At 38.4% G+C, this 16,296-nt stretch overlaps 2 protein-coding genes across 2 annotated transcripts; both read right to left on the bottom strand.

The window, feature by feature from the left end:
* Nucleotides 1–3,467: 3,467 nt before the first annotated feature.
* LOC310632455 (disintegrin and metalloproteinase domain-containing protein 20-like) lies at nucleotides 3,468–5,459 on the bottom strand (the record flags this gene model as incomplete). Its single annotated transcript, XM_083349676.1, has 1 exon — nucleotides 3,468–5,459. The coding sequence occupies one exon, from the start codon at nucleotides 5,457–5,459 to the stop codon at nucleotides 3,468–3,470; it is 1,992 nt and encodes a 663-aa protein (XP_083205802.1).
* A 4,275-nt stretch (nucleotides 5,460–9,734) lies between these two features.
* On the bottom strand, nucleotides 9,735–11,843 carry LOC310632392 (disintegrin and metalloproteinase domain-containing protein 21-like; the record flags this gene model as incomplete). The annotated part of the gene is made up of 1 exon (XM_083349594.1): nucleotides 9,735–11,843. The coding sequence occupies one exon, from the start codon at nucleotides 11,841–11,843 to the stop codon at nucleotides 9,735–9,737; it is 2,109 nt and encodes a 702-aa protein (XP_083205720.1).
* Nucleotides 11,844–16,296: the final 4,453 nt, after the last annotated feature.

Raw genomic sequence — 16,296 nt, 5'->3', positions numbered from 1 at the left:
CCTCCTGGCTGGTTTATACGGCCCGGGAGGAGACACGAGGCTGGTTCCAGGCAGTAATAACTGCTTCTTTGAAGGAGGGTGTCTTCCCTGCCGCCTTGAAGGAGGCGGTGGTGAGACCCCTCCTCAAAAAGCCTACCCTGGACCCGCTTGTTTTAAATAACTATCATCCAGTCTCCAACCTTCGCTTTCTGGCGAAGGTTGTTGAGAGTGTAAACATTCATTCTAAATGTTTACGTACCTTATTTTTGATGTTTCTATAGTCCTTATTTCTCATAGGTTTTAACACTGCCACAATGGCCATAGCTTGCTGCATCTTTGCTCCACACCTTCGTGATTAACATGATTTTCAACTTCTTGTTCAATTTTTCCATATGAGGCCAAAGCAATTTTCCAGATTAGGGGTGTATGATAGAGCTTGTCTCTTGGCTTTTTTTGGTGGTCATTTTATATGTTCAGTTTCTATGTGTTTTTGTCTTTGTATTATCTGTTTTATTTATTGTATTATAGGTCGCCTAGAGTCATTTATGTAAGAAAGGCAGCTGTGTAAGTTGAATACATAAAAAAATAAGATAAAGACTACCACAATGTGGCAGATGCCTCTGGGTAGGAAGGACCTTGTTCCACCTGTCTTCAAGAAGATGGTAGCTTGTCCTTACTCAAGAGACCGTTGCTGGTTTCAGCTTTACTGGACAATTCTCATCCAGACTCCAACCTTTCCTTTTGGGGGATCATTACTGAGAATGCATAGCTCCAAAAGGCTCTGGAAGAAGTGGATTATCTGGATCTCTAGCAATTGGCTTTCATACCAGGATATAGCACTAAAACATTAATCACATTAGTTAAGTCTGGTGGGCCCGGGAAGGGGCTGGTGTATATGTCCTGGTCGCCCTAGTTCTCTCAGCAGCTTTCAGTACCATCAGTTAAGGTATTGGACTGGTTCAGAGGATTGAGAGAGGAAGGCCCAGGTCTTCAGTGGTTTTCATGTCCCCTTCAAGGCTGGTTTCCAATCAGTATTAGTAGAAAAGGAATGGTCTAGCCATAGTGGGCTGCCACAGAGCACGAATGTCTCCTCCTTCCTATTTAATCTCTACATGAAACTGTTGGGTGAAGTCATCTTTCAGCATGGGATTCAGTATCATCAGCATGGTGAAGATACTTGGTTGTGTATCTTAGCTTGGGCTGGCCAAGTGATACAAGGTGCTTTCCCAATGCCTGGGGGCTGTGTAAATCTGGATGGCTAAAGTTTCAGCTCTGCCTTGGTAACAGTTTTATCCCCTTCCCCTGGAACTAGTGATTTTCCATAATGGGGAATGGGAATATATTCCTCTGGTCAGGATGTATAATGTAGGGATTCTCCTGGACTCACAACTCTTGCTCAAGGAACCGGTGGCGGCTTTGGCCGGGACAACTTTTGCAGAGATACATCTTGTGCATCAGTTGTACTTACTATATTTCTAAATAGAGAAACAATGTTCATAGTCACTCATGCCTTAATAATTTGATTGGACTATTGCAGCATGGTCTACCTGGGGCTGCCCTTGAACAGCATTGAGCTGGTCCAGCTTTCAGGGGCCCACTCATCTGTATTATACCCATGCAACAATGCTGCTGTGTAAGTGATGCCAGTTCCTAATAGGCTTGAGTACAACTGAAGATGGTTGCTATCTTTAAAGTGCTAAATAGCTTAGGGGCAGATTTCTTGCAGGACTGCTTCTCCCTGGTGATTTCTGCCCATCCTACCAGATCTGGTAAAGTAGGCAGGCTCTGGGTACCACTGAAAAGAACAATGTCTTGTGATGATCCTCAATAGCATACCTTTTCTGTTATGCTACCTGGCCTAAGGAACAGCATCGCCTCCCCAAATGTGGACAGCTTCTATTCTAGTGGGTTTTCAAAAGGTTTTGTCCCATATAGACATCAGAGTCAAGAAGTTAGTATTGTAGTGGGCTGGTTGAATGCAATTAGTGGTTTTGCAGTTTTAATGAGTTTCAGTATACTTGTTTTCATTTTTTGGTAAAGTTTAATGGACCCCTTTGTTTTCATCTTGTTTGCTGCTTCTTACACACATTCTGAACATGATGCAGCTGCTGATCTTCACTGTCCTATGAAAAGTCAAGTTCATCTGAAACTAGGTGATCTGACTTCTTAGTACAGTCTTGGGATCATACTAAAGAACCTTGTACAGCATACTTGCTTAGTATAAATCACCTTATTGAAAAACCGCCGTATTCTACATCCATCAATCTGTGCACAGAATATTGATATAATCCTCTGCAGTGTAAGCAGAGACTGATATGTCTGAAACTATGTCCATTGATGGCAAGGAAGGCATTTCTTATGCTATCTGAGCTTGTTGCTTTGCATTTTTAATCCACTCAGTGTGATACCATGTGCTTTAGTTTCTCTTTCTGGTTTCTGACACTTGTCCAGTGCAGTTTCACTGGCTAGTGTTTTTTCTTGAGCCATTGCAAATGTCCATTTCAGTTTAGGAAAAAAAAGCCTCTATTGGTGTTCTTCATCATGAACTCCTGTACTAGGAAATGTCCCAGGATCTTTTCTAAAAATGCCCCAAAGCTGCAGGCGCTCACTGAAAATGGATAAAAGACATCCTCCTGACCCATTCAATAGTCTCGTATGATAAAGAGGCAGTGCCAGATTCCCATTCCTTGTCTCAGATAACTCTGGAGGATGAGATGGTACTTAGGTTTTATTGAAGTTCAAGAATCAAATATTTAGATTATGACGGAAGGAGGCTGTCAGTGTCCCTTATCCTATGGAGGACTGATGATCAGTTCTCCAGCACAGGGATGTCTTATATAAATAAGACTCCCTACCAAGGCAAATTCTTTCCTCAAATCTGATTCTTCCATGAAGTCTTCCAGCACACAGGGCAGATTCCAGTCTTGAATTCATAGCAGTCAGCCATTTTCATGCTTGGGATTTTCCTACTGCAGAGAACATGCCAGGTGCCCCTTGGTGTGAAGACGAGTCTGCCACATGGGAAAGATGTTGAGAAGAGCACTACTGGTAGTAAATGCAATATACATTGATACCTGTGCTATCCATAAAAGCCATGAGTGACTTTTGTTGTTGTTGCAACATTTTTCTCCTCTTTGAGCAATAGCTGCTATGAAGTTGACTGCCAGGCTGGAAGACCCTACTTCAGGAGGATCAGCTTCTCCTAAACACCCATACTATGTTTCTATTAGAATTTTTAAAAGGCAATTTAAAATTATTTTCTTCTTGTTTGGCAATTAAGTAATGTAGTAAAAAAAATTCCCAATGAAATGCTTTTAGTATTTACCAGAGCAATAAAACAGAACTTTTACAAATGACGCTGCCTGAAATTAAGTTCATTTTTTTCAGCCTTATAAATCAATACTCAAATTCCAGAGGCTCAAATGCATTTTATATAATAATATCCATTACCTCTTCTGAACACATTTGATATACTTCATTTCTGTGATTTACCATTTACTCACTTCTGTAGTTGATGACTCAGTTCTTCTCCTAAGCCTTCTAAATAAGCGAATAAATCCATATCTGAAATATATCCCTACACTAACCAAAACAAAAGCAGAGGAAAGGACATATATAATCCCTGCAATAATTCCAGCTTTTGCTATCGTGCTTAAGTGTTTGCGTGGTTGAGGAGGTCCACTATCAATGCTGCCACCATGGCCTTTCTTCAGGCAGTCTGGAGGACCCCAGCCATAATCACAATGACAATGTTTGCGACTGTTGCACACTCCCCGATTATGGCACTTGGTGAAGTTACAATCGTATTTCAAGAGAGACACGCTCACACATTTTCTGTTAATGCACATCTTATCTTTCCCACAAGGACTTCCGTCTGTCACTGCTCCAATATCAGCTGTCTTCATTCCACTGTGGTAGTCTGTACTCCAGCACTGCTTATCACCAAGGGGGACTTGGATTATGGCACTGTGTTCCTCCAAAGAAGGTAAGATTTGGACATTTTCACATTGGATTCGCCCACAGAGGGTATTCTTAATTTGACATTTGTGGTAAATTCCATGCTTATTAAGGCCACAATTGCCAAAGCGATCTCCTTTAGCATTCATTTCTCTGAAGCAAATATCTGTAGCAGTTTTTGCACTAAAGCCAAAAATCATTTTGCACTGTGTATCTTCAGATATGCAGTTTCCACGATAACAGTACGCATTATTACTACATGGGGCACCATCCTGCATATAAACATCTTCTGGACACCACTCGGAAGTCCCGTTGCAGTATTCAGGAAGATCACAATAGTTAGTCTTCTTTCTGCAAATAGTTCCAGATTTAAGGTGCTGACACTTAGCACAGCACTCACCAAAAGCACAACTGACACCAGAACGAAATGTACAATTAGACTGACAACATGGATCCAGCTTGCATTGAGCTTCTGAACCACAGTCACATTGCTCTTCCTTATCTACTACTTTATTGCCACATGATTTGATTTTAAAGATTCTATCAGGGTCTGGAGGACTTAACAAGCATGGAGCATTCATTGTGAGAAAATAGTCATTATAACTACAATTGCTAAATTTATTAGTCACTTCATGAACTGGAGCCATAATGCAATGTATGTTACCACAACTACAGTACTGTTCATCATGCTGCATACCAAGATTATGCCCTAATTCATGGGCTAATATGCTACTGACAATGGACAAACTGGTAGTCTTATATGAGATAACAGCAGATCCCATCCTTTCATCACAAACTGTTCCTACATAAGCTGACCCAAGTGAAAATTCAAAAGATTTATATGCAATTAAGTGAGCAACATCACTTTTTAGATGGTTAACCAAGAAGTCTCTCCTCCAGTCAGTGAAATCCTGAAGGGTGCTATCTATGGCAGGAGAAATCGTTATGAAGTTCTTTTGGGACCAGATTTCCAATCCAGCTACAGATAGTTGAACAAAAAGAGGTTCATAAAAAGAATTGGCAATATGAATAATGTCAAGAACCTGCAAAGCAGTAAGAGTTTCATTTTTAGCAAACATTAAATAACGTTCATGTTCAATCACAAAAGCAATCTCTACATATCGAGTACGTAGCCACCAGTCTTCTTTGGATGCAGTTTTTGAAAATACATTCTCTATGTTTTGGAACATGGCCTCTTGATGTTTTTGCTCTTCCTGTGTTAGTCCACATCTCATTTGGATAGCACTCACTTTTTCTTTTAAACGAAATATCACATGCTGAAAGGTAGTAGATCCCTGTACTGGTTCGATTTCATATGTCTTATTTTCTAACTGCAGGATGCCTTTGAGACCACCTGAGCAAATGCTGAGAGTGACCAGAGAGAAGGGTCTGTCCTGCACAAAACCATGGTAGTAGCAATCATCCCTGAAGAATGGATAGTCCAGCTGCAGATCCCCATCCTTACCATAGGTAAAGATGGGCAAATGCCTAGGAACCAAGTTCTTCTTTTGTGTGAGGTGCATGATGATATTCTTTCCCTCAAAATGAAGGAGACAAGTGACATTCTGTTGTTCCTGTTGTCCAGGTTTTGGAGTTAATAACTGTGGGATGGTCACCTCATAAGAAGCATAAATAAAGCCCTGAGGAAGTACTTGTCTGGCAGTCAAAGTCAGAAGATTACTGAGGAACATCAACAGCCACAGAAGATGGATGGTCTTTTTCCATGGCAGGAGGAAGTCTTGAAAGCACACCTTCTCATATTTCATTTCCAAAAGGAAGCTCTCTTAAAGTAGAAGACAGAGTGGTAAGAAGTTCGAAAGAATCTCAGATGTAAATAAGATGATGAAAAGGAGGGTTCTGTATATAGCAACAGTTATGTAGCTTCCCTTGGAATGTGGGTGGAGCTTGAATGATGAAGAATGGAACAGACTGGCAGGAAGAGGGTTGTCTTCCCCCCATCCCCAAGTATTTTGCTGAGCAGATAAATCATATTGTCTTTTTTATGATATACTTTTCCATGTCGAATCACTTCAGAACAAGATGGCTGGGAAATAAATTTAGTAAATAAATAATACTTTTTAAATTTTTAAATTAAGACATTTCATCGTGACTCAGTAATATAGACATGAGTACAGAAAGCACCAAAAATTAAAAAAGTAGATGCCCTTATTGACACAGATTCTGTGGATTAATAAAGATATGAATCAAAAGATGATCAAATGAATATTCCATTAAACCAATCATATATCTTGGGGAAGGTAAAGCAGCAGACCTGAATGATTTTTCTTCTTCATGTTGTTCTCTTTAAAGGAGGTTTCACATTACCTAGAGCAGGGGTAGGCAACCTCGGCTCTTTTATGACTCATGGACTTCAACTCCCAGAATTCCTGAGTCAGCATAGCTGGGAGTTGAAGTCCATGAGTCATAAAAGAGCCGAGGTTGCCTACCCCTGAACTAGAGGAAGCCATTTTAATTTTTACAGCTGCTGACAGGTTCCTATTGGTATGTATGCTGCATGTAACAGCATTATAGTCACTGTTTTCAATGGCTTTAAAGCAGCCTTGGGAAGTCAGAAGATTATAATCTATGAATAAATTGCTGAATGATATGCCCAGGATTATCATTCCACTTGTTCAATTATAACACCAATAAAAACTGTCCTTTTGTCTTTAAATTAGAATTCCAATTTGCAACCTCGATGGAATTTTGTCTTTGTACTTGTATTCAGTGTATGTAATGTAGTAGTGTCATATCAATAAATAATAAAATATAACTATACACATACAAATACATTCATAGAAATATACATGCATACATGCACACATCTGTCTGATCCTTGGCAAGGATTCTCAAAATTTGCAACCCACACCTACCACGCACCCAACCTTAAAGCACGGAAGACAATTTCACAATCTGGGGTCATTCCTCAAACATTTGGCAACACACTGAAATGAGGAGAAAAGTAAAGCTTCTCTTGTTCCAGGATACAGCTTTCTTACTTATTTCCATTTTCTCCTAAGAAAAGTACTAAGTACTAAGTACTTAGTACTAAGCATTCTGATCTAATGAGTTCAAGCAGTCCTGTGACAAGAAAATCATTATGTTCCTTAATTTCATGGAACCAAGGGAATTAGTTACACTGCAAGCACTGGTTTAGTATTGTGACTAAGAGGCTAAACAGAAAATAAACAAGTTTCACTTAAAACCTACATCTGCCATGAACCTCCCATAGTAGGCTACAATTATATTACCCATGGTCTTGTTATTTGCAATTTGATAATGATGCTAATTCTCAGTTTTTTTAGGTGCAAAATATTTCAGAACAGGTTTTTTTTTAAAAAAAGCAGTTTTTTCTACTTCCTCTGTTATGAAGAACTAATTGGAATATTTATTCATTGGCAAAGAATTCATGATAAATAAAGCTTCCATCAAACATGCAATTAAAAATAGTGAAAATTTGTGAAAAGTTGTGTGACATGAAGACAGTCTAACACAGGGGTGTCAAACTCGCACCGTTACGTGACATTACTGCTAAGCTTGTAAGCCGCCCTGAGTCTTCGGAGAAGGGCAGGATATAAATGGAATTAAAATTTAAAAAAAAATGTCACGATGTATCACAACTTTTTTTGCATTGCCGGAGCTGGGGAGGGTGTGGTCTCCGTATGATACAACCAGCCCATGGGCTGGCAGTTTGACAGCCCTGCTTTAGACTGAAGAATACTATACCAACAGAGCACCAGACACAAAAATCATGTACAATTTTCAAATAAAAGAGAAAATTAACTAAAATTTGCTTATGGATATAAGCTGCATGGTCCAGGAGACTAAGATGCATTCATAGCAGAAGATGAAAAAACCTCTAATTCAGTAATTTTGAATAACATGTTACACTCTGAGAAATAACCCTATAATCTTTTTAGTGAGATCACTACTGAAGAATAAAATCTACAGAGTACAGCAACAAAATACATACAAAATAATTTATTAAATAATTTGAAATAATCCCTCAGTAATAATTCTCATGGTTATACAATAACAAAGCACATTTGAAAGTAGTTACTGTATTATACAATGTGATAAGTAATATATCATAGTTGGATGAGATCTCTTTTTTAAAGATATATGGTGAACTGGGTCTGTTTTGAAGAAGTGTTACTGTTCAGAAATAAAAATTAATTCTTATAGGAAACTCAAGTGATAACAAATGCAGTGGTCATGTATGGATTATGAAAGGAAATTTAAAGATAAAATAGTGGGCAAGACAGACTGTAAGTGACACAGAATGGTTAAAACTTAGGTCGAGTTTTTGAAAATAATGACAGCAATATTATATTACACAATTCCAGAAATAATGTACTCTATTCATTTCAGATGTTTGATTGCTGAAGGAACATTTCTGCTATTGCACACAAAACTCTGCTGGTTTACACTTGTGTTTTCTGAAAAAACTACAAAACAAATCTGAACAAACTAAATTTTTTGTCATCACAATTTTACAATAATGTGTTTATTCTCATGCTTTCTAAACAGTTTCTGAATTGATGTAATACACAGGAGTCACTACAGAATAGCAGTGTAACAATTAAGCTGCAAGCAGATGCTGCAATTCCCAATACAGTTACACATGATTATATATCACTGAAGTCAATGGGAGTGTTGGTATGAGCACCAAACAATTTCACCACTACCTCAAATCTTGTATTAAATATATAAAACCCTACTAGAAGAAATATATTGTCACAGGTTAATGTGGTCTGTGGTAGATTAGTTATGCTATGATTCTGTGCAGTATTTGATCTTGTGTTCGACACCTTTGCAAATCTCTGTAATTAACAATACCTATGCAGCTCTTGAGCAAAAAGTTCTTGTATGTGCAATTTTGAGGCATTCTTTTCTAGAGAAACGTCAAACACTAGGAGCCCAATGGGATTGCTCTTACTGTAGTTTAGAGCAGTGTTTATTTTGAGCAAAATGTGACCTCTGACTTTGCTACTTCATCATCTGGTCCTTTCCCCATTCAGAGTATACAAGGATCAGCCCCAGCTGCACTTTTGCCTTTTCGAAATGGCATTTAAAATGTGCTTGTGTAAACATGCCATCTCATCATAATAGGCCATTCAGATAAATCAACTGAAGATGCCATTGCAAACTTTATCTGTCTAGGTACTCATTTTACTTCACTAAGCAGCTCTATCATTGTCTACTTCCAATCAAATTTTATAAGCTGCATATACTCCAAGAAATACTTTCAAAAACTATTCTGTGGATCCAAAATATTATGGTACCAATTTGCAAAGTACCGAGAAGGCTCAGCTTTAACAAGAAACTTCAGTTCTTCCCTCCATGCAGCAATTTTTATAGGAAGAGCCAATTCTAGTAGTGGATAAAGTTTGAAATTTTCTATATTTTTATCTGACGGTTTTACTAATAGCCTGGATTATATCCACATAGTCTGTAACAACCTCCCATTTCAATGAGGAGGGGAATGAACTGCAACAGCGCTCTTGTGGATATTCCCCAGTAATTATCTAACTGTTCGCCCCCCTCCCCCACATGACATTCTGAGTGTCATAAGCCTTTTCATAAGGCATAAGACTAGAAAGCTACAGCGATAAAGATGGGAAAACTATCTTTAGAGGCCAAAGTGCAAGAAACAAATTGCATTATCCCGGCACAATGCACTGAAAGGATATTTCCTATATCCTCCTAGCCTCCTAAGAGTTTATAATAGCAGGTTGGACATTTGTCCTCATGTCAGAATTGGAGTTATCAAAGTCTGTCATCCAACATTCAGTTTGTTATAAGATGCCAAACCCAGCTAGAAGAGCAACAGCAGAAAGAACTATTACACTGCCTTTAGTCCTTCTTCCACTGGCATTGCTGGGTGGCCCACTATCAATGCTGCCCCCATTGCCTTTCTTAAGGCAGTATGGAGGGGCCCAACCAGAGTTACAATGACAATGTTTATGAGAGTTGCATATTCCTCTGTTGTGGCATTTGGTTTGATTACAATCATAGTTCAGCAGGGAGACCTTGATGCAATCACCATTAATACATATCATGCCGCGGCCACACTGTGTGCCATCTTTCACCGCTCCAATATCAGCTACACCAATTCCAGTTGGAGAATCTGTACCCCAGCACAAATGGTTGTTAACGGTAGTTTGAATTATGGTGTTCTGCTCATTCAAATTAGGCACTTCACCAATGTTTACACACTGGACTCTGCCGCACCAGACATTATTGTTCTCACACTTCTTATACACATTCCCAGGAATAATGCCACAATTGCCAAAACGATCACCTCGAGAATTTATTTCTTTGAAGCACTCCAATGGGGCAACCAATGCTTGCTTGCCAAAGATAACTTTGCATTGCTCACTGTGAGTAGAGCATTTTCCATGATAGCAATAGCCCCCATCAGAGCACGGAGCTCCATCCTGTACATAAACATCTTCAGGACACCACTCTGAAATTCCGGTGCAGTATTCGGGAAGATCGCACATGTTAGTCCTTTCTCTACAAACTGTTCCAGCTGGAAGAAGCTGACAGTCAGCACAGCATTTTCCAAACGCACAAGTGGCTCCTGAACGCAACATACAGTTAGACTGACAACATGCATCTGATTCACAATGGAATTTTGAACCGCAATCACACTGTTCTCCACTTTCTACCACCTTGTTGCCACAGTTTTTGAGGTCATACAATTTCTCATGTTCTGGCGGAATTAAGAGACATTGCTTTCTACTAGAGTCCATTAGCTTAGAATAACTGGTATAACTGCAGTTACTGAACTTACTTGAGTTACTTTGGAAGGGAGCCATAATACAAGAATGCTGTTTACAGGTGCAGGATTTCTCATCATGCTGCATACCAAGGTTATGACCCAGTTGATGAGCAAAAGTTATTGTGAAAGAAAATAAACTAGAAGTAATAAATGCCTCAACAGCAGATGCCCAGTTCGGATCACATACAGATCCAACAAACGATAATCCAAACTTAATCCCAAAATTCTTATATACAAATAAGTGGCCAACATCATGTCTTAGATGCTGGACAAGTATCGTTTTCCTCCATGTATTGAAAGTGTCAAGCAGCTCATCTATGCTTTTTGCCATTGCAATGAGGTTCTTTTGTGACCATATTTCTAATCCAACCACCACCAGATGAATCCCAAGAGGCTTGTACAGCGAATCTGCAAGGTGAACAACATCCAGGACTTGCCTAGCAGTGACAGTTTCATTTTTACCAAATTGGACGTATCGTTCATGTTCTACTACAATTGCTATCTTCAGGTACCTGGGGTATGTTTGCCATAGTCCACTCAAAGCACTTTTGCTTATAATATTTTCTCCGTTCTGGATCATGGCCTCCTGGTGATTTTTGTCTTCTTCCATTACTCCACACCTCATTGGGATTTCATTCCCCTTCTCTTCCAGTCTGTAGACCACATGCTGAAAAGTAGAAGATGCCTGCAGAGGTTCAATTTCGTACAGCTTATTACCCACTTGTAGAAAACCTCTGAGTCCTCCTGAGCAACTGCTGAGGGTGACTAGAGAGGAAGGCTCATCATGTACAAAGCCATAGTAAAAGCAGTCATTCTTTATGAAAGGGTAGTCCACCTCAATGTCTCCATCCTCATTGTAGGTAAAAATAGGGAAGTGCTTAGGAACAAAATTCCTCTTCTGCCTGAGATGAACCACGTGGCCTTTCCCTTCTATCTCCATTAAATAAGTGAGGTCTTGCGGTTCCCGGCCTCGTCGGGGTGCCATCCTTCTTGGGATAATAACTTCGTAAGATATGAAGGGAAACCCCTGAGGTGGTACCTGACAAATGGGCTGACTCCAGAATATCCCAGAGGCAAGGACAAGACAGAAAAATCCTCTCTTGGCACTATCCATCCCCATTTCTCCCTTCAGGGGCCAAGGGAGGGGAGGCCTTGCCTCACGTTGGAGAGTGACAGTGATGGAAGCAGCAAGGCGGAAGGGAGAGGATAAAAATAAAAGTCCGCCGCCACCACTGTAGTGGGAGGAGGGTAGCCATGGAGTTCCCTTTGGCTGTACAGCAAACGGCTTTTTCCTGTATCTTCTGGAGGGCATTCCAGAACTTTCAGGAAAGCCCCTCCCTCTAGTGGGCAGGCAGAGTCCAATAGGACTGATCTATTCCATCAGGTAGGCTGTTTTGCCATTCCAGACCACCCTAGTCCCAAGTCGCTGAAATAGAAGTAAAGTTTCATTCTTAAAACTGGTCTCTCTCTCTCTCTCTCTCTCTCTCTCTCTCTCTCTGTGTGTGTGTGTGTGTGTAGAATAGGTTGCTTTTAAGAACCCTCTTTATCTTCAGGTATCTTTTCCCATTCCACTGGCCATCCCACTGGATACAACCATGTATTCTATTTAGATACAGTACATCCTGGAAAACTAAATTCAAGAGCAAAGACAAATTATGATTATTATTTTACTGATTAAAAAAAAGGAAAGCAACGATAAGTAAGCTTAACTATCTACTGGCTAGTTCAGCAGATAGAATGCTGAGCAACATCCATGTAACTGAGCTGTGTTGAGTCCTGATACATTCAGAGAATTGATGAGAGCTATGCCCTTATTTTCCATCCTGATTGTCAGGCATATGACAAATATCCTTAGGTACAAAGCAGTCTATTGCTATCTTTTGAATCCCTATTCTTGAATCAGTTGAGTTATTTAGCCCTCTGCTCTTAAAGAGGTAGGAAACCTTTAAGCAGAAAGTTATTGCCCTGAACATATTTTGGAGAGGTCAAGAAACTGGAGACAGAAGAACAATCAGGTAAAATTAAGATGCCACATATGTAATCAGAGCAGAAACAGAATCTGTTTTCTTCCACAGATTTGGACAAAAAAATGGGGGAATTTTTTTAAAAATTTAACATACGAAGTCTATTGTAGGCCTGATTCTGCATTTCCTGTTTCTTACCTCCATTTTCAGTAGAAAGCACACCAGGAACCCCCAAAATTGGTTTGGGAATTACAGGCTAAAAGAGGCGTCTTTTTACATAAGAGCACTTATATGAAATTCACACCCTTTTCCTGAGGTTTCTGTTGTTTAAAAAAGAATTGAGGATTTTTTAAAAAAAACAAACCCAATTTGCAAGTTATTTATTTCTATTTAAACAATTCTTAACACCATTTATTTTAGATGTATTTGTGATATATTTTAATATTTTAATCTCACATACTATTTATAATGTTCATATACACTCTTATGAGGCTTTATATCATAGTATATGAATACTATGCTAAATATGCAGTATTATCACACCTCATACCCTAACGGCATTAGTATCTCACCTTGGAATGAATTGCATCTTTCTGTTGTGATTCAGGGTCAGCCTGTGGGTTCGGCAGTTGGGTCGGACGACTCAGAGGAGGAGGGGGGTGTTGAAGACCTTGCTGAGGGGGTTGAAGATCTTGCTGATGATAGCCCTCAGCCAGGCCCCTCCCACTTGGTCACCATGGAGACCCAGCTGTGTGAGCCTGACAGTGTGGATGAAGATGACCCACAGCTGGCCCTGTTCAAGGACGCCCGACGCAGGAGGCAGTCAAGTAGGAGTAAACAGAGGAAGGCAATGGGGCTTCTCGGAAGGAGGCAGAGAGAAGCCATGCCCTGAACTCTTTATAAGGGGAATGTGTGGGGAGGGCTGGTTTGCTGAAAGCAACCGCTCGGATAGTGTTTCAAAGCTCCTGTATCTTGGTTCGTGTCTTGTTTGTTTTTGTAGTAATAAATTTGGCAGACGTAATTCTAGCCTCTTGCCGTTTGTAAAGGGGTTGCCTTTTCTGCAGGGCCGGTAGCAGGCTGGTACAGAACACTTTCTTTTCCTATACCTCATCCTCATCACCTTGCTTTTTTAAAAAAAGGAACTGGAGAATTTATTTATTCATTTATTATTTATTTGTAGTCATAATTATTTTACAAATAACTCAAGGCAGTGAACATGTCCAACGTACAGTATCTGCCTCCTCGTATTTTCTCTACAACAACCCTGCGATGTGGATCGGGCTTAGTCAGAGGGACTGGCCCAAAGTCATCCAGCCAGCTTTCATGGCTAAGGCAGAAGATGAATTCATAATCTCCCGCTTTCTAGTTTTATGATCACCTTTCATTTCCAGATAATGTAGCTTCTTTGATCCAAAGGTTTGTGTTGATCCCTGGAACATGTAAGGTTGGTTCTGGCCTTTAGCATGTTCACAACTTTCTTAATGGACAAAAATACATAAAGCTTATTTAATTAAATTTATTGGCCACCTAACTCCTGCAGTCTCTAATACAAAACTAAAAAAAGGCAAAAACAGAAGAAGCACTAAATCAATAGCAGCACAAACTAAAATAGTCTGTGGAGAAAACCCACAAAATAACGAATATTAAACACTGATTATCCTTTAAACATTGATCAGCCATTATGTTAAAAAAGCAAAAGAAAGAGGCAAGATCATTGGCTCATCTGATGAAATTCCTAATGCTGTGCTGTGGCCTAATACCCCAGGGCCATCCACATAAGGAATGAGTAAGACTTCTGTTTTTTTCCAAGAGCTGATTCTGATTACTTTCTATGGTTTTCTTTAAAAAGTTTTATTGATTTTCTAGTTGTACTTTTCAGTATTTAAAAAGCAACGTGGCGGCTGGGTTACTTGGTAATAAAATAACATACTAGTATCCTTAGTAGAACTTTCAAGCTACTACATTAAATTTTTCCTCTCTTTTCCCCTTAACATTTATTGTCTTCTGTTTAAACTAATACAATTCTTATTAAATCAATTAAATAAAAATGACATTCTTACATTTATCAATATGTTTTGGCTTATACAATTCCTTATAATTTTAACATTCAGTCTTTATAGACAATCAATGTCTTAATTAGTTTTCCCCAATTTTTAATTTCCCGTTCATATTTAACTTTAACTTTTAATATTTATAATTTCCAAATTTTGAGTAACCAAAGTTCCCATTTTCACAATTCATCACAAAGTCTAATATTCAGAATGCACATCTTATCTATTTAGATATATTCTATTTCTCACTATTTTACATCAACTAATTGATAATACAGTATAACATTCTTATTTCCTATTAATTTCCAAGTGTCTTAAGTTTAGTAATCAAATTTTCTCGTTTCAACATCAAATACTTCCTCTCTTTTTCTCTTAATGTCTATTATCATATATTTAAGCTAGTAGTTTTTATATCAGCTAAGTAAAAACATGTCTGTTACATTTATCAATATATTTTTTGCTTATATATATCTTAAAATAGCTTTACATTCAACCTTTATAAACAGATCAATATTCAAATTTAACTTTTAGTATTTATATTTCCAAATTTTAAAATAACCAGTTTTCTTTATCTGTTCATAACACAATCTCATATTCAAAGTACATATCTTGACAAATCGAGTATATTCTTTTTTAAAATCCTTACTAATAAATCAAAGCCCCAATTTTCTTCAGCCTTATTCTAGCTTTCTTTCTTTGCCAAGTTGCCTTCCATATCTGTGCTTTTAAAATATCATAGAGATCTCCCTCTGTTATTATAGATATTGTTTTAAGTAAGAAAGGCCATCCAGTCACCATTTTTTAAAAGGGGCTAACAGATCGTCTCTCTCGGCGTACTTGTCCTGAAATGTTTATCTTCCCTTCGGTCTGTTATTCTTCTTGATCCTCAGGTTTCTTCTGGTTTATATAGAAAGTCTTTTCCATTTTCAAAGTTGTCAATCCCTTTTCTGGGTTTTCTGGTAACTTTGTTTGTTGGTCAGTTGAATCTTCTATCATAGTATTTAATTGTTCCACTTCTTCTATTATATTCTGTGTAGTTAATTCTTTGGTTGTGATCTAAGTTTGGGTTCATATATCTAGGCTGACATCTTGTTCTTTTCTGTAGCCTCTTATTTCATCAGTGGCTTTAAGAATAGCTTCATGAATTGTTTTCAACATAAATAAAATCTGTTTCTGATCTTCATCCATGTTCTCTTAGTGGTGTGAATTAAAAGCTTTACAATCACAAAATAAAAAAATTATCACTGAGTATAGAACACAGCTGGGCTTCTCACAGCTGATTGCCAAGGTTACAAGTCTTATCTATAGTCTTGGCTTCCAGCCAAGTCTCTTTTAAACAATAACAGTTTGTAGTATCAGGTTTAGCCACAAGATGTCACCTATACTGTTTAGAATTTTCTTTTTTAAATCCAAGATTTTTATACTCCTTTTTCCAATTTTACGTCTTTTTTATAAGTAAAAACCCAAATCTTCAATAAAAATAGGAAATATTTTAGTCTTCAAGTTTTAAAAAGATAAAAATCCAGTTAAAATCAGGTTATTGTTTCAATGTTTTAAA

Source organism: Vipera ursinii (genome assembly GCF_947247035.1).
Source record: "Vipera ursinii genome assembly, chromosome: 1".
NCBI classification, from domain to species: Eukaryota; Metazoa; Chordata; class Lepidosauria; order Squamata; family Viperidae; genus Vipera; species Vipera ursinii.
Note: the sequence above shows the minus strand (reverse complement) of the source record. Positions and strands in the feature narration are given on the sequence as shown.